Source organism: Camelus dromedarius, chromosome 5, assembly GCF_036321535.1.
Source record: "Camelus dromedarius isolate mCamDro1 chromosome 5, mCamDro1.pat, whole genome shotgun sequence".
NCBI classification, from domain to species: Eukaryota; Metazoa; Chordata; class Mammalia; order Artiodactyla; family Camelidae; genus Camelus; species Camelus dromedarius.
In genome coordinates this window covers 41,557,150-41,579,069 of record NC_087440.1, presented here as the reverse complement: position 1 = coordinate 41,579,069, position 21,920 = coordinate 41,557,150, and the positions used below count along the sequence as shown (strand labels likewise).

The 21,920-nt window shown below is 48.4% G+C and overlaps 1 protein-coding gene across 2 annotated transcripts; it reads left to right on the top strand.

The window, feature by feature from the left end:
* The first annotated feature begins 13,728 nt into the window (after nt 1-13,728).
* On the top strand, nt 13,729-18,083 carry NKX2-1 (NK2 homeobox 1). 2 transcript variants are annotated; one of them, XM_031453609.2, is made up of 3 exons: nt 13,729-14,043; nt 14,731-15,116; nt 16,033-17,697. In XM_031453609.2, exons 1-3 carry the CDS (start codon nt 13,967-13,969, stop codon nt 16,767-16,769), a joined length of 1,200 nt encoding a protein of 399 aa, XP_031309469.1. In that variant the 5' UTR covers nt 13,729-13,966; the 3' UTR covers nt 16,770-17,697. The 2 variants fall into 2 exon arrangements, with proteins under 2 accessions (XP_031309469.1, XP_031309468.1); XM_031453608.2 differs by lacking the exon at nt 13,729-14,043 and having other exon boundaries at nt 14,313-15,116; nt 16,033-18,083.
* The last annotated feature ends 3,837 nt before the right edge of the window (nt 18,084-21,920 follow it).

The window sequence follows — 21,920 nt, the reverse complement described above, 5'->3', positions numbered from 1 at the left end:
AAAGCAATCGTGACCCATGTTTGCTTAGCTAGTGAGACAGGTAGAAGAAACTGTTGAGACACTTTGGCCTGGAGCATGTTAAGTTTTGTTGTTGAAGCCTAAGGAAGGCATCCATAAATGAATGGACTGATTATGCTGGTCAGGTGTTGGCCACACTGTTGGTAGAGTGTTCGGACCTCTTGAATGCTATAACCGATACAATAGTAAGAGATATCTTTATTCAAGGGTAAAAATTTTGATGGTCATACCAGTTTCAATAATAATCTTCATGGAATGACTGAAATAATTTTAAAATGGAAAAGTCACCCCTGCTTGTTTAATGATCTGGTAGAACGTAAAATGAATCTCTGTTTTATGTTTTTTGATCACTTGATACTGTCTCACAGGTAACCGAGGCTCTGCTTTTTGAAAAAATCTTTTTTCTCTCCACTTTTTAGATTGGATAATTTCTATTGCTCTGTGTTCAATTCTTTGTTCCTTTCTTCTTCTGTCTCCAATCTTCTTTTCAACTTATCCAGTGATTGTTTTTCCCATTCATATATTGTAGCTCTTTAGTTTCAGAATTTCTATTTGATTTGTAAAATAGCTTTCATTTCCCTGATAAGATTCCCCTATTTGTTTGGTTATTATAATAATTTAATTTGTCTTTGAATATACATATTATTATATATTTACCTCTTTTAATGTACCTTTTTGTTAATTCCAATATCTTGGTCATTTAGAGTCTGTTTCTATTAACTGATTTCTCTTTTGACCTCGGGAATTATCTCCTATGTCTTCACATGCCTAGCAATTTTTTATCATAATCTGGCCATTATGAATAATACATTTTAAAGTCTTTGGATTCTGGATTCCTTTACTTCTACTATTTGTCTTTGAAGAGTATTGATTTTTGTTCTACCAAGAAGTTAAGTTGCTAGCTAATTCCCCTTGAACTTCTAGATCATTGGCTTTTCACATTGCTAGGCATATTTATTTCCCCTTATATTGGAGGCCAATCTTTTAGTACTGTGACATTACCGTTTCTCCCAAGGCAAGCTATCTTTTGATAGAAAGCCAGAGGTGTTCACTGAATCCATTTAACTTGGTGAGAATCAAACTCTAAACTCTCTTACTCAGCTTTCACATTCTTCCAGGTACTGTTTTCTCCTAAGCTCCTTGGAGTCTGTCCTGTGTATATGCATTTCAAGAGTTAGCCTGTGATTTGAGTGGCATATAAATGCAAATTTTGGGTCTCCCCTCTCCGCACATCCTCCACAGACTTCTTCTGTTCTGGGATTTTCCTACCATAATCTTCCACATATTTTTGCAGTCTCTAACTTTATCCTCTGATTCCCCAAGCTGAAACAACTGGGCTTTTCTTCATCTTTTCTACCTGCTCTGTGTGTGATCTGAGTAATGCCCTCAGTGGAAGAGCCTGGTAAACTTGATTCTCACTCAGTGAATGGTTCCATTAAAGACTAGAACCTCCTTCAGTTTCTCTCTGCTTTTGATCACTTTCCAATACATTCAAATTACTGTATATATGTGTGCATTGTCCAGTTTATTGTTATCTGAGAAAGACTTAGTCTGATACAAGCTACTTTCCATTAGCAGAATCAGAACTTGCATTCAAGAATATACACTTAAACAAGCTTTTAGGTGATTCTTATGCACTCTAAAGTTTGAGAGCTGCTGCCTTAGATGAACTTCTGTGCTTAAATTTTTCTTTTAAAAAGTTATCTTCTTCACTGCAAAAAAATTTTTTGAACTATGTACATTAGTCGCACTCCTTTTAACAGTGAGAGTAAAGTCCTGCAAACATGATAACTATATCCTACCCCACAGTGTGTTCCTTGTTACTACATTTTCCCAAAGGGACTGGAACCTGTGTGTTAAAAGTCAGCGAACACTGTAATAGAGTGGAAAGAATACAGTGTGGTCCCATAGTATGGTTGTTAAGTTTTGATGTAATAATGTCTCATGTAAAGATCCAGTAATATCAAAATTACCCTAGAAAATCCTATGAGATGGTGACAAAAATTTGTGTACATAATTTGTACAGTAATTTTTATGCACATTGATGTTTGAGAACTACTGAGCTATATAAAGGGGGTAAATACAAAGAAATTCTCTAAGCAGTAGACAAACTATCCTGCTGTCAAAATAACTACAAAATTAGAAGATGTGAATGGGGGATAGGTTAAATTCTTAAAATTCCCTATTTGTCTGGGGTGTGACTTCTTTTGTGTTTTGGAATATGACATGCTGACAATGAAAACTTAGCTCTACTACTTATTAGCTATGTAATCATTAGCAAATCACTTAACCTTCCTGGACCTTGGTTTGCTCTTTTATAAAAACTGGGAACCCCTCTCTGGTAATAATGAATGCTAAAATACCTGGAACATTTCCTGGGACATGTCAGAAGGGAGGGTCCAGGACTTTCCCTTTATCTAAGAGTATTTCCCTAAGCTTTGTTCTCAAAAGACCCAGGCAAATTCATTTCTAGTGATTGGTTTAGAATTCTCCTAATACTTTGTTTTTAAAGGGGGCAAGGTTTCAATGAACAACTTCAACTTAAACACAAGGTGACTTTTGAAAAGTTATATTGTAGTTTCCTGCTCACTTCCTCAAAAGAATGCAACTTAATGGATAATTTATAAGAGACTTAGGCAAGAGAAGAATAACCATGATGATGACAATTACATCCTGGAAAGGGCTTAAATAATGATTATAGAATGTCTAACTCTGATATCTTCACATAGAAATATACCGCCTGCTGTTCTGGAAGCAGTTAGTGGCAGTTCCATAATTCCCACATAGGATACAGTGAGAGGTGACACTCTTGTATGCCCTTTGGGCAGACAGGAGATTGGGCTAAGAAACTACTTATACAAGGTAATAAAAATAAACTTTCTATTTCAGAGGCTGGAGGGAGTTTTTAGAGATTATTGGGGAAGAGGTGAAGCCCTCTCAATGCATTTCACTTTTGTTCTGTCTCTGGAAACAATGTAAGTCAGAAGATAGTGGAGCAGCATCTTTAAAATATTGCAAGAAAAAAAATGCTCTGCACCTAAAATCCTATACCCAATGAAAATATCTTTGGGAAACGGAGATTAAAATAAGGACATTTTCAGATATGCAAAAGCTGAGAGAATTTATCACCATCAGACAAAAAAAAAAAAAAAAAAAAAAACGTTTAAAATAAATTCTTCAGGCAGAAGGAAAATAATGCCAGGTGGAAATATGGATCTACTGCAGAGCACAGAAATAGTAATTATGTGTGAAATCGAAGAATTTTTTTCCTTAGTATTTAAAATCTCATTAAAAGCTAACTGACTGTGTAAGACAAAGGTAATAAATATTTACTTTGGAGGTTATAATACATTTAGAAATAAAATGTTTGAAACAATAGCACAAAGGCTAGAAAGTGAAGAGTTGAAAGTATGCATTTGTAAGTTTCTTATATATACATGAAATAGTATATCATTTGAAGGTAAACTGTGACAAGTTAAATTAAATCTTAAAGCAACTACTGAAATAACACAATAAAAATTACAGCTTATAAGCCAAAAGAAGGAAATATAATGGAATCATAGAGAAAACTCAGTTAATCCAAAAGAAGACCAAAAACAAAAAAGAGGGAAAGGGAAACAAAGGAGCAGTCTCAGATAGAATACAAACAGTAAGATGGTCAGCTTAGCCCTAGCAATACCAATAATTATTTTAAATGCTCTAAATATCCCTATTAAAGGCCAAAATTGCTGAGATAGACTAAAAGCAAGACTCAACTCTATGGTACTTACAAGAAATCACATTTAAAGAAGAAAAATAAATATATGATGCTAATACTAATCAAAATAAAGCCATAATTATATCAGAAAAAGAAGAGATCAGAACATGGACTATTACCAGAGATAAAAAGGATCACTTCATAAGGGTAAAGTGTTGAATTCAAAAGGACATAACAATCCAAAATGTTTATGAACCTAATAACAGAGCTTTAAAGTACATGAAGCAAAAGCTGATAGATCTGTAAGGAGAGATAGAGAAACCCACAATTATAGTTGGAGATTTCAATACCTCTCTCTTAATAGTTGATAGGACAAGTAGACCAAATAACAATAAGAGCACAGAAGACTTGAATAACGCTATGAAAAAAGTTGACCTAGTTGACATTTATAGAACATTCCACTCAGCATTAGCAGAGTGAACATTCTTTTCTAATGTACTCATAGATTTACCAAGATAGACCATATTCTGGGCCATTAAACAAGTCTCAGTAAAAAAGGATTTGAGTCATCAAAGTCTAAGTACAGTACTATGATCACAGTGGAGTCAAGAGTACAACAGAATCATAACAGACCACAAGAGAAATTAGTAACAGCAAGATCTCTGGGAAACCCCCAAATATTTGAAATTAGCATAAATCTATATAACATGAGTCAAAGAAGAATTCAAAACAGAAATTAGAAACTATTTCAACTGATTTTAAAATGAAAGTGAAAAAACAAAATGTATAGGATACAGCTAAAGCAGTATTTATAAGAGAAATTTGTAGCACCAAATGCCTATTTGGGAAAGAAGCTCTCTTTAGTGGGCTGCATTGCGGGTTTCGGAACGGTATGTCCACATCCTAGTGCCGAGAACTTGTGAATGTTAACCTTATTTGGAAAAAGAGTCTTTGCACATATAATTAAGGATCTTGAGATGAGAAGATCATCCTGGATTATCCAGGCAGGCTAGATGCCATCACAAGCATTTTTACAAGACAGAAGCAAAGAGAAACACACACAGAGGGGAAGACCATGTGAAATGGAAACAGAGGTTGGAGTAATGTAGTTGCAAGCCAAGGAATGCCAACAGCCACCAGAAACTGGAAGAGGCAAGGAACAGAATTTCCCCTAGAGCCCCTGGAAAGAGGGCAACCCTGCTGACACCTTAATTTCAGACTTCTGGCCTCCAGATCTGAGAGAATAAATTTATGTCCTTATAAGCCTCCAGGTTTGTGGTAATTTTTTACAGCAACCACAGGAAACTAAGCACAGGTCAAATCAATGACCTCTGCCTCTATATTAAGAAACTAGAAAAAGAAGACCAAATCAAGCAGTTAGCAGAATAAAAGAAATAATAAAGATGAGAATAAAAACTGTTGAAATGGAAAACAGAAAATCAATGAAACCAAAAGTTTCATTTGCAAAGTTCAGTTAAATTGATAAACCTCTAGCTAGACTTATCAAAAAAGAGAGACAGAGAAAATGTTACTGATATCAACAATAAATGGTTATGACATAACTATAGACCCTACAGGTATTAAAAGGGTAATAACGAATAGTTTATATGAATATTTTATGTCAACAACTTGGATAAAATTTATTGAAAGACACAAACTACCAAAGCTCACTTAGGAAGCAATAGATAATCTGAATATAAATATACATATATAATCTTTCCACAAAGGAAACTCACTGGTGAAGTCTACCGGACATTCAAGCACTTGGGGAAGACATACAAATTCTTCACAAACTCTTCTAGAAAATCGAAGAGGTATCAGTATTCTTGACTCATTCCATGTAGCTAGGCTCTGATACCAAAAACAGATAAAGTCATTACAAAAAAGAAAATTACAGATTAACATGATCATGAACATAGATACAAAAGTGCTTAAGTAGCCTTTAGCAAGTTAAATACAACGGTATATAAAATGGATAACAAATGATGACCAAGTAGAATTTATCTCAGAAAGGCAAGATTGGCTTAACATTCAAAAATCAATTAATGTAATTCAACAAGTTAACAGACCCAAAATGAAAAATCAAATGGTCCTATCTCAAGAGATGCAGTAAAAGCACTGGACAAAATCCAACATCCACTCCTGGCATAAAGTCTCAGCAAACTGGAATAGAAAGGAACTCCCTCAAACTGCTAAGTGGTGTCTACAGAAAGCCTATGGCTACCATCATGCTTAATGACAAAAGACTGAAAGCTTTTAGTCACACATGTAACGTATCACCCAGCTATTCCACTCTTAGGTATTTACCCAAGACAAATGGAAACATATATTTACATGAAGACTTGATATAAATGTTTATAGCATTTTTATTTGTAATAGCCTCCAATTGGAAATAACGCAAATGTCCATCCACAGGTGAATGGATAAAGCACCTTTGATACATCTATACGGTTGAATAGTACTCAGCAACAATAATGTAATAATAAACCAACCTATGGATGTTTGTAACAACATTGCTGAATCTCAGAATAATCACGGTAGGTGCAAAAAGCCAGATAAAATAGAGTGCATACTGTTTGATTCCATTTATGCATATTCTTAGAAAATGATAACTAATCTATAGTAACTGAAAGCCACTACAGTGATTGCCTAGTGATCAGGATGATTATAGGGAGGGATAGGAGAGAGGGTTTTCTCTAAGGGTCATGAGAAACTTTTGGGGTGTTATACATGTTTATTATCTTGATTGTCATCATGGTTTCATGGGTGTATATATGCATCAAAATATCTAATTTTACACATGTACAGTTTATTGTGTCAGTTATACCTCCATAAAGCTATATAAAATGAATAAAATTGTGAGAAGTTTAGGGTAGCTGGAGAGTAGAGTGTGAAAATGTAGGTAAGAAGGCAGGGGGAAATTAGTTTGAAGACATAGGCTGGTCTCTGTCCTGTGGACAGGATCGTGGATTAGACTGGAGACAGCATAGTGGTAGAAACAAGAGCTAACTGATTAAGCAATAGATGATGAACAGCCTTGATGAAGGCAGTGAAAGGAGAGAAGAATTGGTTATGAAGAAGTGGGGCTGGATCTGGGAGACATCTGAGATGTGGAATTGGCTTGACTTTATGACCAGTTGGATAAGGAAGAATAGACTGATATTCAGATATCAGGCTTGGAAGCTGCTTTAGACTGAATTTTGTTTTCCTAAATTCATATATTGAAGCCCTAACCTTTAGTGTGACTATATCTGGAGATAGGATATTTAGGGGGTAATTAACATTAAATATGTTAAATGAGGTCATACAGGTGGGTCCCTATTCCAATAGACTGTGGCCTTACAAAATGAGGAAGAGATAGAGATCTTTCTCCATCACGTGAGGACACAGTCAGAAGGCACTATATGCAAGCCAGAGTCTTCACCTAAAGCTGAACCCTGCAGGACCTTGATCTTAGACTTTCCAGCTTATAGAACTGTGAGGAAATTAATTTCTGTTGTGTAAGCCACTCAGTCTAGGGTATTTGTTATGGCAGCCCAAGAAGACTAACACAAACATTTGGGAGTAGTGGGGTGAGGAGGGAGGGGAATATGTTCGTGCCGTTCATCTAGATCAGGAACACAGAATGTGAAGCAAGTTGGGACAGTGTTATAAGTTCAGAATGGGACATGTTATGTTTGGTGGACATTCACATGAGAATGTAAACAATTGGAAATAGGTCTAAAGTTCTGGATAGAGACTGACTGGAGGTATCTATTTGGGAACCATCAGCAATAGGTGGTAGTTGAAACTAGGGGGATGGGTACACAGCGGAGGGAGGAAGGTCCAACAATGGAGAAGAAATGGTCAGAGACAGAGGAGGAGAATCATGACTGGATGGTGACTCTGAAGCCAATGAGAGAATTTTGAAATGAGTGGATTTATGGTATCAAATGTCACAGCACACTGGACACATTTCTGGGGACATGTTAAGTGTTTGGCATGACCTTTAAAATCAAGGACCCTATAGTCTAGCTGAAAAGAGAATACAAACACATGAAACAGGAAATCATTCAGTGAGGGTAAATTGTCTTGTTAGTGTAAAAGAAGAGCAATAAATATTCGTCCATTTATTCTACAAACGTATTGAGCTCCTACTGTGTGTCAGACATTCAGTTGTTGGATCAGACAATCGAGCCTTCTTTTAAAGGGTAGGACTGAGTTATAGGAGTGCGAGTAATGATATTCTGGCTAAGTGGAAAAGAACAAGAGCAGAGTAATTTAGGTATATGGGGAGGGATGGAGAGGATCCAGTCTTGACGAGAGTCCAAGGAGGGGAGAATAGTTGGGGAGAAAGCTTGGCTAGGTGCGTTGATGCTAGAGAAGGGAGGACTGGAGGGCGCACGCCCTACTGTAGCTAGTCTCAAAAGTACTCTTGCGTCAATATTTTCTAGGGCCTAAGCACCTACTGCTGCAAGTAGAGCCCCCTTGTATCGACAAGCAGGGCCACTGCTTTCTGCAGGCTTTGGACATGCAGAAAGTACAAGTTACTTCACTGGCCACCAAGTACCGTGTCCAGTTGCTATCAGACATGGAGAGGAAATTTTCATAACGAGATTCCAAGGCAAAGCATTATTAGAGGAGTGCTTTACAGCAGCTTCCGGGGCCCTTTCAAATAGCAGGTGCAAGAGGCTGGATGATCCCGAGTCGATTATAACCTATTTTTCAGTAGCTTTGGCAACCAGACCTATGATATGGTGAACAGTTAGGTGGACAAATTCCTGGCGGGTGAACCACTTCCAGTCCGTGAACACCACCAATCTTGCGGAGCTAAACTAGCAATAAAGCTTCCCCACGACCGCTCTGAGGACGCAGTTCTCCAGGTGGCCGGAAGAGGGCGCTGCGGATTGCCTCGGTCTGCTACCGTCAGAGACAGACCGAGTCCCGGACCGCAATGGGGAAGCCAATTTTGGTCAGGTCCCGGAAAACCCAGAGCCTCGAACATCTCCCAGAGGGCGCCTGCAGTTGGTCCTGCGGCTACCTGAAACTTCCTGGGCCCGGCGTTGGCGGCAGGGGAATGGTGGGACGTTGGAGAGGAGAAAGGAGCGGAGTTAAAAACCCCAGCGCTGCTGGTGATTCCGCAGGAAACGCGAACACTGAAAGCCCATGGGCGCACACAGCTTGAGCTGCAATGTGATAGGCGATAGAAGGTAGAAAACAGCTTCGGGTTCCGGCCATCCAAAGCTGAATGTGGCTGCATACGGGTCCTGGGGCGAACCGAGGCGCCGCCATGAGCATCCTTCCCGAATCTATCATTTCGGTCTCACCAGCGGCTGCAAAACTTTCCTTCGAGCAGCACGCGCCTCAGAGCGCCTTCGCGAGTGTCCCCACTCCTTAGCAGGGGGGCTTCCAGTCTATCCAGAGTATGGTGGAATCACCACTATTCACTCTGTCGCCCTCTTAGAGGCTCTTAATTAAACAGTAACGAAGAACTGGGAAGAGAAAGCCGATTCGCGCATCGGCCTTGCGGAGTCTCCGAGCAGCTGCAGGCCTGCGTCCCTGACTTCCCACCCACCGCATCTCTGTTTTCCCCATTTCAAAGGGTGCTGCTAGCGCTGTTACCCCTCCTCTCAGCTTTGTAACCCAGTCCCCAAATTCACGCCTACCCCAAACTCTTTCCCGCCAGGGGGCGCCCCTGGAGTTAGTGGAGAGGAAAGGAACCCTGACTATAACTTGGGACAAGTTGAATTTAGGCTGAACTGTATGACATGAAAATTGGAGGATTCGAGACCACTGGTGTCAGCCTCTAGAGGGCATGACCTGACAGAGGAGAGGTTTCCTCGACACTAAAGGCCTGAGGGTGGGACTTTCCTCTTCTTCAGATGGACGCTGGTCTTCACATGCACGACCTCACCTCCTATTCTAACCTCAGAGTGTGGAGTGGAGCGCAGGGAGAGGGCTGTACAGGAGCCGCGCTGGCATGTCCTAGTGTTGCCTCCCTCCTCCTTCCTGCTCTCAGGACCTACCCAGAGGCCACGGCTTGAGAAGACCGTCCCCAAAAGGAAGGCTACCCTGTAAGACCCTAGACGGTCAAGGCGAGATGAGCAGTTAGAGGGATCTCCGAATCTTTTCACCTCGTCTGCGAAATCCTCCTCCGGAAAGCCGTCCGACTGCACGTCCCCGGGCTTTGCGTAGATTCTCGAGAGGTTCTCGATTCTGGTGCCTCGGAAAAGGGCGCAGGCGGGTCCTGTGAGATTCTTCAGGGAGAGGTATACGCCCTACAGAGAGGGCCCCGGATCCTCTCTCGGTTCCTTGCATCTCGGGGTTGGAAAACAGCGACCCCCAGCGCCCGGCTGCATTCCTGCTTCCCGCTCCCTGGGCGGAGTTGCTTTGACGCCCCCGGGAGCCCAGCTCAGCCAGGCTCTGAAGTCTGTGCCTGGCTGAGGAAGACACGCCCGCCGCCGCCTTGGGCGTGGGGGCAGCAGAGGGGCCCAAGAGCTTCATGCAGAGCGGTAGATGCCTGGATCCACAGTTTCTATAAACCCAGGATACAGAACCAGAAGTAATAACCTCTTCCTTTTGCTAGCAATTTTTATGATTTACAAACTCACGTACATCCCTAGCACAACCTGGAGGGTATGCCAGACAGGTAATGGCCATTTTTGCAGCTCAGGTAACAGGTGCTAAGAGGCTTTGTTTCCTTAATGTCAATATTTCTTGAGGCACTGGAGGATTCAAGGATAAATAAAGCAAGGACTCGCCCTTGAGGAGAAGGGGCCAGAAAACAACCCCCTCTTTTACTTTGGCCATGAAGGGGCCTCATCTAGCTTGTTTAAGGCTGAATTTTCAAGCCTAGCACAGAGCCTGGCACAGATGCCACATTCAGTGAATAGCTATTGAATGAATTAGAATTGCAATAAACCTCAGAGCAAAATAACACCACCAGGAAACGTGGTCGCTTCCTGCCCTAGAAGTGTGAAGGACCCTGAAGGGAATTAGAAAGATGGGGGAGAGGAGAGGACAGGCATTCCTCTCTCATCCTCCACCTGGTCGGAACTACAGACCCTGAATCAACCTTCTGTATATCAAAGAAGTATCCCAGGAGGAAGAGAAGGACGTTTCCCTTTGGACATGCGGATGGTAATCAAAGGCTGATAGCAATTCCGCGTGTCCCCGGCAGGGTCGGGGCCTGCCCCTCCCTGACTCCTAGATTCTGAGCCGCAGCCAGCAAAGCAGTGTACAGCGGAGATTGAGGCGGGCGTGGGCGGCGGCGCCCGGGAAAGCTCCTGGAGAGGCCAAAGATGGGCGCTTCTCTGCTCCTGGCCCACCGTACCACCACGCACGGGAGCGAGTTAGCTGAAGGATAAGGAGAGATATGCAGACCCTACAGGGTAGATTCAGAGTTCTCCAGTATCCCCTGCAGTCATGGAGAAACTATGGGTTTAACCAGAATACGTGCTATTTAAGATGAATGGGGGACTGGGGCGGGGGCAGAGGTGGGAAGAAAGGACACTCCTTGGTCAGGAAGAGGTGTTGGGGCCAGGACAGGGATTCTCAAGGCCTTGCTTCGACCAGCTCAGAGATATGGGTATCTGACTTTTCCCACAGGACGCCTTGATCTTCAGGCTCATTCTTGGCAATGCAGCGCATCTGGGGAAAGGTGTGGAGCAGTGCGTGTGTGAAGGGGCAGGAGCGGGAGAGCCGCGGGGGCAGGTGCCTCAAGGTGCTGCAATGGCCCAGACAAGGTCCAGATGAGAGCTGGTCCTGGTGTGCGCCCTTGCTGGGGGGAGGTTTCCACACTATCTCGGTTGCAGGGATGGGGAGAAGGTTGGAGAAGGAGCCCTAACCCGCCACCCCCCACCCTCGAGCTCCAATTCCTGATCAGTGTCCCTACCAAACGCCTGCTACATGGCTCTGGGTCCCGTCAAGTCGTATCCACATTCCTGGGGAGGGGGCAGGGAGCTGCCAGCCACGTGCGCCCGGGCCTGCTGCGGAGCTGAAGGCCGACGAGGGACGAAGGCCGAGGAGGCACAGCTCAAGGACTGGAAGATTCACCGAGCTCTTCTCTTCACTCAGATTTAGAGCTTTAACTGGGGTGGGGGTGGGGAGGATGCTAATAGCAGTACAGAAATCTGGAGCGCTGGCATCGAACTTTAAACATTTCCAAAGCTTTCAAAGCACTTATATGTGCCAGATCTTATTTCAATTTCACAAAAACCTTGTGAAGAATTACCTCCATTTAAAAATGGCATTGAGACCGGGAGAGGCGTACATTTTACACTTAGTGTTTCTTGCGTACACAAAATAATGGAGAAGAAGAGAGAAAGAAGAGGGGTAACTGGGAGACCCATCCCGCCTTGGCATTAAGACCCCAGTTGAGCCGCAAGCCTGGGGCTTGGGGCCCTCCTGCAAACAAGATTCTGTATTCAGTTTTGTCCCCTCTCCTTAGTTTTATCCTTTGTTCACTTGAGATCAGCGTTCGTCCTCTTCCTTCTTCACTCCCTGGACTTAGACATTGCATTGATCAAGGCACGGTTGATGGGGTTCTGAGTCCTTCCTCATAGCGCCCCCAACAGAAGTCCCTTGGAAGGAAGGGCAATTGAGCCGACTTGGCGCCCATCTTTCGAAGCACAACCGACTAGCGAGTCTCCGCGCTCAGACGCAGGTTTGCCTGCCCCAAAGCCGCCAAGGGGGCCCAGAAACGTGGGCCGGGGCAGGAGGCAGGGGGGTGGTTCTCTGAGCTTTCTCTCCCCTCCTAAGGGACGTAGGTGGTGAGGAAAGTGAATGTAAGTGTGTAAATTGGCTTTGTATTGAGGGAGTGCAGGGCACTCCTCAAGGAGAGGATTGAAATCTTGAAATAAAAAGCCAATAAACAAAAGTTTCCCAACTACAATTGCTATTAACGAAAAAGGCATCTAACCTGCTGAATTAAATCGTTCAAAAGTGCCTGTTCATCATCAGGAGCTCCTTCTCTACAAGGAGGGGAAAGAAAAATGTGAAAACAAAAACCAAATTCGAGAAGCCTCCTTCACTGGCCCCCGCAGTGTCTTGGAGGCCCCTGCCCGACCAGGGAGCGCTCCGCCTTTCCAGCCCCTTGCGGGGAGAGAAGGCTAAAACAGCCAAAGAGAAAACAAAACAACAACAAAACATTAAAGAGCCAAGGGGAAAAGTCGGAATGGGTCTCAGAATCTGCATCGCGCAGGGCTCGGCTCCGGACTCCGCTCTGCTGGAGATTCTGGCCTGGCTTGAGCTGCGCGGCGAGTGCCTCCGGCCGGGCTGGGGAGCGCAGCCCACAGCTCCTCCTCTCCAGGCGCCCAAGGACCCTCAAGGCGCGGGGCTCACACTTGAAGCCTGGGAACGCGCAGACAGGAAACCCACTTCCTCCTAAGCAGATTCTTGCTCGCCGGATGAGAGGCGCCCAATTGAAGCAGAATGATCCTCATCTACTAATATCCAGCGTGGCCACAAAGCGACTGGCCATTTACGCCGCCACTTTAAACAAAGATATTTGGTTATTCCCGGGGAAGCAAGTGCACTTTCGCATGGCTGGGCTCCGGGTGGAGGTGAGCCTCAGCCCAGCCTCCCGCCGGCTGGGCTGCTCACGCCTAGGGATTCGCCCCCTCCCGGCCAGCTCGTCCCGCCGGGGTTCAGGCTCAGTTCCACCCGGCAACAGGCGGGTGGGCACCCACGACGCTCCCTGCCCGCGCCCTCCCTGAAGCATCAGAGGGGAAAACAGCGTAACCCTGGGATCGGGTGCCAGGGCTGTGATGTCCTCGGAAAGTCAGCTCCGACCCCAGAACCCCGCGTATCCGGGCGATGGGCAAGGGTCGGGGACACCAGGTTTGTTCGAGGTGGAGCAATTTAAGCGATGGCCCTTCGCGTTAATCCCCCCAGCCTTCCAGCTCGGGCGACCACTGGTGTCCTTGTCTTAGCTGGAGGTGGGGGTGGGGAAGGGTAGCCTCATGTGGATTGGGGGTGGGGGGCGTGAAGCAGGGGGCCCTGGTCCTCTGAGAAAACCCTGAGCTGGGGGAGGGGGGTGCGGGGATCTGGGACAGCCTCTCGGCGCCGATCCCTTGCTCAGCGCCCCCTCCGCCCGCCGGGATTCTCTCTCGGGTAGGGGGAAAGGGGGCGGGGAGCAGAGGTGTCCTTTTGACGGCGGCAGAAGAGGCAGACAGACTGACAGACACGCAGACCAACAGTGCGGCCCCAGGGTTCGTCCCCAGACTCGCGAGCTTCTTTGGTGGCGACTGGGGATCGGCGCCACGAAGCCAGATGTGGTCCGGAGGCAGTGGGAAGGCGCGGGGCTGGGAGGCCGCAGCGGGAGGGAGGAGCAGCCCCAGCAGGCTCAGGTGAAACCCCCACCCTGTCCATCGGCCCACTCCCGGTACCCGCCCGGGAACCCCAACCGAACTGGAAAGTGGTTCACTTTTTAACTCTGCAAGTTGGTTGCAAAGCAGCATTCACCTTCCTTCCTCCCTATCATTCCTACTCCTCGGCTACTCCCCCATCCCACCTCTTGCCCTCCCCTCTCTCGGTTCCCTCCTCCTTTCCCTCCCTCGCCTCCCCCTGCTCGCCGCCCGCACCCCACAAAAATGGGGGTGGGGGGTCCGGGGGAGGGGGAAAGAAATGCTTTCGGTCGCGTTTCTGCCTCTCTCTCTCTCTCTCTCTTTCTCTCTCTCTCTTTGAGACCTAAAAATCCTGACAAGTGAAACTTAAAGGTGTTTACCTTGTCATCAGCATGTAAGCTAATTATCTCGGGTAAGATGTAGGCTTCTATTGTCTTGTTGCTTTAGCGCTTACGCCCCGCCTCTGGTGGCTGCCTAAAACCTGGCGCCGGGCTAAAACAAACGCGAGGCAGCCCCCGAGCCTCCACTCAAGCCAATTAAGGCGGACTCGGTCCACTCGGTTACGTGTACATCCAACAAGATCGGCGTTAAGGTAACACCAGAATATTTGGCAAAGAGAGAAAAAAAAAAGCAGCGAGGCTTCGCCTTCCCCCTCTCCCTTTTTTTTCCTCCTCTTCCTTCCTCCTCCAGCCGCCGCCGAATCATGTCGATGAGTCCAAAGCACACGACTCCGTTCTCAGTGTCTGACATCTTGAGTCCCCTGGAGGAAAGCTACAAGAAAGTGGGCATGGAGGGCGGCGGCCTCGGGGCTCCGCTGGCGGCTTACAGGCAGGGCCAGGCGGCACCGCCAGCCGCGGCCATGCAGCAGCACGCCGTGGGGCACCACGGCGCAGTCACCGCCGCCTACCACATGACGGCGGCGGGGGTGCCCCAGCTCTCGCACTCCGCCGTGGGGGGCTACTGCAACGGCAACCTGGGCAACATGAGCGAGCTGCCACCGTACCAGGACACCATGCGGAACAGCACCTCGGGTCCCGGATGGTACGGCGCCAACCCAGACCCGCGCTTCCCCGCCAGTAAGTGAGGCCGCCCCACTGTGGGGCCACGGGCTGAGCGCGGGAGGCGCGAGGAGAGCTGCGGGGAAGGCGCGGCGCCTGCCGGCTACACGCTGGGCATCAGGGTGGGCGGCCGGGAAGCGGCGCCAGGGAGTCGGGCGCGGGAGCTGAGGAGTCTTCCCTTGCTAGGCTGAGAAGTCAAAAAGAGGCACCTGATAGCTCTGGGGTCCTGAGGGCAGGAGCTGGTATTCAGTGTCTGCCAGTTGCGGCCGAATGGCCGCTCAGCTACGCGTGAGAGACCGCGGAGTGCCGAGGGAGGCATCCCCCCACTAAGGGAGCCAGGACAAGCAGGGCGCAGAGAGACGCGGCCGGGCAGGAGTTTGCCCTGCTGGGATGCTCTCAGGCCCCTGGCCTGGCCCACTCTCCAATATGGGCAGGTGGGAGGGCGCGCGGCTCCAGAGGGGGTTCTAAATGGGCCGAGCAAAGTGCCCTCACTCGGCCTGGCAGGAGAAAGCGGCCAAGAGGCAGAGTCTGGGGGCTCTAGGTTTGGAAAGTGAACACCTCCCTCTCCTAAGCTCCTAAAGTTGGAGTCTACCGTCGGACCCCAGCTCCTAGCCTGGGCCCAGTTCGCCGCCTGGGAACAGGGAACGAAAAGAACAGAAATGGCTTTTCTCCACTCTGCTTTTTGGGTGGAGCGCTAAGACTGAGGGAAGTAGCCGGGGTTGAGGCCGGGAGTTCTTCAGTAAACCCCTCGACGGCTCGGCCTGGGGCAGGCACTAGCGATCCCCCGTGGCAACTGTGCCTCTCTGAGTGAAGGCGGCCTAGCTGAGCAGGGCGTCGTCGGGGCGGGCCGGGCCGGCCAAGGGCGCGGGAGGCAGAGGTGGTCTGGCCTGGCCCGGCCCGGCCCCTGCCGACCCTGTGCGTTTGTCGCTTACAGTCTCCCGCTTCATGGGCCCGGCGAGCGGCATGAATATGAGCGGCATGGGCGGCCTGGGCTCGTTGGGGGACGTGAGCAAGAACATGGCCCCGCTGCCAAGCGCACCGCGCCGGAAGCGCCGGGTGCTCTTCTCCCAGGCACAGGTGTACGAGCTGGAGCGACGCTTCAAGCAACAGAAGTACCTGTCCGCGCCCGAGCGCGAGCACCTGGCCAGCATGATCCACCTGACACCCACGCAGGTCAAGATCTGGTTCCAGAACCACCGCTACAAGATGAAGCGCCAAGCCAAGGACAAGGCGGCACAGCAGCAGCTGCAGCAGGACAGCGGCGGCGGCGGCGGGGGCGCGGGGTGCCAGCAGCAGCAGCAAGCGCAGCAGCAGTCGCCGCGCCGCGTGGCTGTGCCTGTCCTAGTGAAAGACGGCAAACCCTGCCAGGCGGGCGCTCCTGCGCCGGGCGCCGCCAGCCTGCAAGGCCACGCGCAACAGCAGGCGCAGCAGCAAGCGCAGGCCGCTCAAGCGGCGGCGGCAGCTATCTCAGTGGGCAGCGGTGGCCCCGGCTTGGGTGCGCACCCGAGCCACCAGCCAGGCAGCGCAGGCCAGTCTCCGGACCTGGCGCACCACGCCGCCAGCCCCGCGGCGCTGCAGGGCCAGGTCTCCAGCCTGTCCCACCTGAACTCCTCAGGCTCGGACTACGGCACCATGTCCTGCTCCACCTTGCTATATGGTCGGACCTGGTGAGAGGACGCCGGGCCGGGCCTAGCCCAGCGCTCTGCCTCATCGCTTCCCCTCCTGCCCGCCACACAACACCCACCACCCCGCTACTCCATGCGCTTCGACTTTTCTTAAGAACATGTCCCATTTAGACCAAGGGAAAAAACACAAAGACCAAACTGCTGGACGTCTTTCTTTCCTTTCCTTTTTCCCCCCTAAAATTTGCAGGATTTTTTTTTTAAAAGAAAATAAAAAGAACCAGCTAATCTAATTCTTTAAGGAATCTTTAAACAGAGAAGGACATAGCAAGAATCGCTTTTGGGATGTCTTTTGGGTGATTCAGAGGGGTTCCTATGCTCGGGCAGGGACAGTTCGGAGAGGGCTCTACGATGACATGGCTCTGGACTCTAAAGATTGAAAACTTCACTCTGGGTACACCGTGCCAGCAAAGTGGACTCGCTTGTAAATACCAGGATTTCTTTGAAGGGGAGACGGGGCTGGGGAGAGGAAAAGACTCTTCAACAGAACCCACTGGCCACAGACACAAAGGAAATGCCCCCTCCCAGCTCCCTCTGGCCACCCAGGCTCAGCTGGGACCGGCTCTTGTTAAAGTTGTTTTATGTTTGATGTGAACTTGTAGCTGTAAAACGCTGTCAAAAGTTGGACTAAATGCCTAGTTTTTAGTAATCTGTACATTTTGTTGTAAAAAATCAAAAACAAAAACAAAAAACCAGTCCCCATTCCCAGCCCATCATATTTTTTATGGGCATTGACAAATCTGTGTATATTATTTGGCAGTTTGGTATTTGCAGCATCAGTCTTTTTCTGTTGTAACTTATGTAGATATCTGGCTTAAATATAGTTCCTAAGAAGCTTCTAATAAATTATACAAATTAAAAAGATTCTTTTTCTGATTAAAAACCCACCTTTTGTTTGGTTTTGATTTGGCTTTAAATGGCATTTTTTGGTGGTGGGGGAGTGGCTCAACATTGGCCTGATAGGATTCGAATTGTCTGAGGACTCAAAGGATTCTGAACCAGCTAAGGAGGCTGGACCCAGAGTCCTTGCCCCACGGGAAGAGGGAGCATTTGAATTAAGTAGAACCAAACCATAAGCAGTCCTGGGACTCGGCAATAGAGAGTAGAAAAGCTGAACTACTTCCACTGGGAGGAAAAGGGAGAAAGGACGAGAAGGAGACCAAAGGACTAGCTTTCAAAGCTTCTATTTTTTAAAACCTCAGAAGTATCTACTGTAGTCTTATACAGCTGAGTCAGCCAAATGCTTTAAAACAGTCGGCCAGGATATCCGTTTTAAGTAATACTGAATGAAAGATTATTTTTACTAGACCGATCACCCCTGTTGATTTCAACATTAATTCTTTATTTCTAATCCTCCGCGGAGTCTCCTCGGAACTAGAATAACTAGAATTCCAGTGGGAGGCTGTTTTCGAAAGTGGGGAAGTCGTTACTGGGTTTCGTTTCTGCTTTAGAACAGTTATCCCCGTGCGGGGCTGGCCGCGGATACCCGGCTTCTCACCGCTTCTCTGGCCTCGGGAGGGGTCGGACTCGACTGCTGGCCTGGTGACACCCCTGGCAGGACTTTGGGAGCCGGACTTTCTGCTCTTTGTTCCATGGATTCCATCTCTGGGCTCCTAAATCTTTGTAGAAAGGAATCTTTATCCGGTCGTCGACTCTCCCGGCGCCCCTCCACTCCAGCCTCAGAAAAAAAAAATCTTTGACCTCTCTTCCTATCTCTAATTTTTTGGTCTCTTTGGTGCCCAAATGTAGCTGTTAGTTGCTCTAGGGAGAGGACAAGGAAGGACTGGTTGAGAAATCATAGTCCCCGGATGGGCTATTGCCCCTTCCATGTCATCTCTGATAAACCTAGAGGAAAAGTGGCTGAATATGCTGTGGCCAGATACCCCTCCCAGCAGTTTTCAGTTTTCTCTAGGTCTGAAAATGTTTGATTGTGGGGGATTGATTCATATTTGGCATGTACTCAGATACTATCTAGAATTTCAACTTTCTTTTTTCCTTTCTTGTCTCTCCAGCTTTTATTCCTCTTCTTTTCAGCCCATTCCGTCTCCGTCTCTCTCTTCCTGGACCTCACCCTCCTCCCCCAAGGAAAATGGCCGCGGGAGCTTGGTGGCACCAGGAGTCCTCTCTGTTGACTTCCTGGGGCTCTTCTCCCATAGCGCTCTGACTGGGAGCCAGGGTGGGCTTCCTCCTTGGGGTCTGGCTGCTGAGATATTATTTTCGATATCCAGAAGAGACTCGGAGACTTTGACAGGGTGGTTGTTGGATCTAGAGAGCGTACTAGTAGGGGGAATTCTCAGCAGGCCTCACATTTTGGAAAACAAGGGAAAACCCAGGAAGTTTGAACGCTTGCGTAGGAATGGGCAGCAGTGGTCCTGGGACACTGCGTGTAGGCGGTCAAGTCACCCACCTCAGGCCGGGCTTGGCAGGGGCGAGTTGTTGGCTCTAAGGTCCGAAATCGGTAGGGTGGGAGTTTCGCCTCCACCTGCCCCCGTGCCCAGCACAAGCCTGGGAGGGGAGGGGTGGGTGGCGCCTGACAATGGCCACGGGGGCTGTCCCCCCAAGCCATCTAGCAGGGGCGCCCCTGAAAGTCACAATTTTGTGGGCTGTTGTACTCTGGCCTTACCATCCTGGAACTAGACGGAGTTTCCATCAAATACATTCTTCTCCCCGCTGTCTGGATCAGACTTAATTTTGATGTCTGTTTACTGGTCCTGGTGAAAGGGGAATTCACATGGGACAGAGAAAAACAGGGCTTTGGCCACGTTTCTCCATCCATCACACGGGGTTCACCAGCTCCCGCCCCTGGAGAAGAGATTGCTGTAGCTGCAGGTGGAGGTGCTGGAAGGTAATCTGAAGCTTCCTTGTAGGGAAGTGGGTGCTCTCTGGGTGCAGCGAAAGACCGAAGACTGGAGACAACTTCCACCCCCACATCCTGGTCATCCTCTCTGAAGTGGATAGTTCTCCTCTCCAGTAATGAACCTTCCCTAAGTCTCCAGCATCTCTGGCCCTGGGAGGTTCTGGTCTCCTCTGTGGAGAAATCAGCCTTCTGGGGTTGTCCCTGGCACTGAAGTGCCTGGAAGAGCCGGAAGCTTCCCCACGTGTGGGGGTAGCGCAGTTCGCCCCAGATTCCGGAGAAGCTGAGCGCCCCCGCCTAAGCACCCCATCCATCCCTAGGCCCCAAAGGCTGCGGGGAGATTTTGCAGACAACATCCCCTCTTCCTCCGCTCCCCCACCCCCCACTCTGCCATGTAAACACGAGGACTTTCTCGAGAGCCTTGGAGAGCGGCTCTAGTGGCTTCGGGGCCTGAAACCCCAGGCTTGGCTTGTTTGATGTTTAGCATCCCAAAGCGGCTCCCCACCCCCGCCCCAGCCTGGGAACCCAGAGTTGTGGGTCGGGGAGGCTGGAAAGCATCCCTCTCAGCTGGCCCGGCCAGGGACAGAACCGGGCTCAGGGGAGGCGAGAAGAGCGGGGCAGAGATGCTCTGAGCAGGGGAGAAGGAAGCCCGGGCTGCCGCCGCCCCGCAACAGGAACACCAGCGGTTACAGCTGGAGCCCTGAAGCCCAGGAGGTGGGTGGGGGTTGGGAATGCCTCAGCCGCCCGAGCAGCGGCTCTGGGACAGGGGCTGGCCCGGTAGGAAGAATCTCAGGTCCGGAGAGTGAAAGCAGAGCCAGGAAGGAGCTGACTCTGCTAGGAACGCTCAGGGCACTTACTCCTAGAGGCGGGGGAGCCCGGCGCCCTCCAGTCCAAGGACCTCGCAGGAGGCCGCTCTTCCCACTGCTTAGGGCTTGGCCTTTCAAAGGCAAGACTGGCTCGGGAGCTTTCCAAGGGATTTTAAATCCTCCTGGGGGCAGGTCTAGTCCTAGATCTGGCATCGAGGTCTCCGCTTTTGAGACCTCAGGGAAGAATTCTGATACTTTAGAGGCCGCACACTCTTCGAGAGCGCTTGCCGGCCTTTGGGCATCGGTGAGGGTCTTTCTCCAGGCGCGAGTGTACAAAAGGTAGCGTGAGTCTCCTCTCAGGAGACCCGAGTTAAGAGGAAAGGAGATCGGGGGTTTTCTGACTTCCAACTCGTTAGGGACCAGGTAAGGTCAATGCTTTCTCTATTATGTCTTTATCTTAAAAGCGGGTCAGTTTAAGTCGGGGGAGGGTGGCGGGAGAAATCCAGGATCTGTATGAACCGTGCTGATAAAGACTGACCCCTTTCCTGAACTAAAAGCAAGCCAGGCAGACATTCATTTTCTATAAACAAGAGAGTTGTGAGAAGCTGCCTAGAATTCTGATCTACTGTCTCTAGTCTCTCTAGACATCTCTCTCCCCTCCCCCCAATTATTAAGGGTTGGGGGAGCAGAGTAGAGCCATCGAGGATATTATTTGTGGAGAACTAGAAAGCCTGTTGGGAAAAAGTGAATCTGAGATGATATGGCTCTTAGGCATGATTTGCTGGCTTGTTTGTTTCAAATGCTGCTGTCTTTTAAAATGGATGGAAAGTGACAGGCTTGAGTATTGGGAGGGATGAGGCTGAATATTTTCCTTGATCAGCCAGTTCTCTGTTAGGAGATGCTGGACACCACCTTCCTCTGGCCCTCCCTGCTCCCTGACTGGTATGCTCTTGGTTGGGCAGTTGTGTTCTTCCAGCCTCAGGCCACCCTCTGTGGGGCCCAACTTGGGCTCCTACCTCAACTTGGAGCACAGGAAGTTTTCTGGTGCCTCTTCAGCCAGTAGCTTCAGTGAAAAGTGTCCTATCCCCAATCACCCTCTGTGGCGAGCTTGTCCATCCAAGTGGCTGAAGGAATAGGGTGTGGATGGGAGTAGAGAAAAGAACATTTTTGTTGAAGGGAGGTCCAGAGTCTGAATGCCACCTTCCCTCCATGTAGTTGTACTTCTAACTTTCCTTGATGACTTTCAAAGAGACGGAAGAGGAGCAGGCTTAGCAACTTGACAGCACAGCTTTATCTGAAGCCACAGCTGAAGTGGCTGGCTGCATTTCTCTCTGCTAGTGACCTAATGCCCTTCTTGGAGGGCATCTAGGCACAGCCCCAGGCTTCTCAGTTGATAATGTTTTCCATTTGGTCTCCTAAACATGTTTTGTCTTTGTTATTAGTTGAGTTGTAACAAAATTTTGGAAATGGTGAGATTTAA

Bases quoted from the DNA above. Each gene is read 5' to 3' on its own strand.
- NKX2-1 (XM_031453609.2), top strand. From the start codon at position 13,967: ATGTGGTCCGGAGGCAGTGGGAAGGCGCGGGGCTGGGAGGCCGCAGCG. The intron at 14,044-14,730 runs GTGAAACCCCCA...TTCCTCCTCCAG, and splicing joins AGCAGCCCCAGCAGGCTCAG to CCGCCGCCGAATCATGTCGA. The intron at 15,117-16,032 runs GTAAGTGAGGCC...TGTCGCTTACAG, and splicing joins AGACCCGCGCTTCCCCGCCA to TCTCCCGCTTCATGGGCCCG.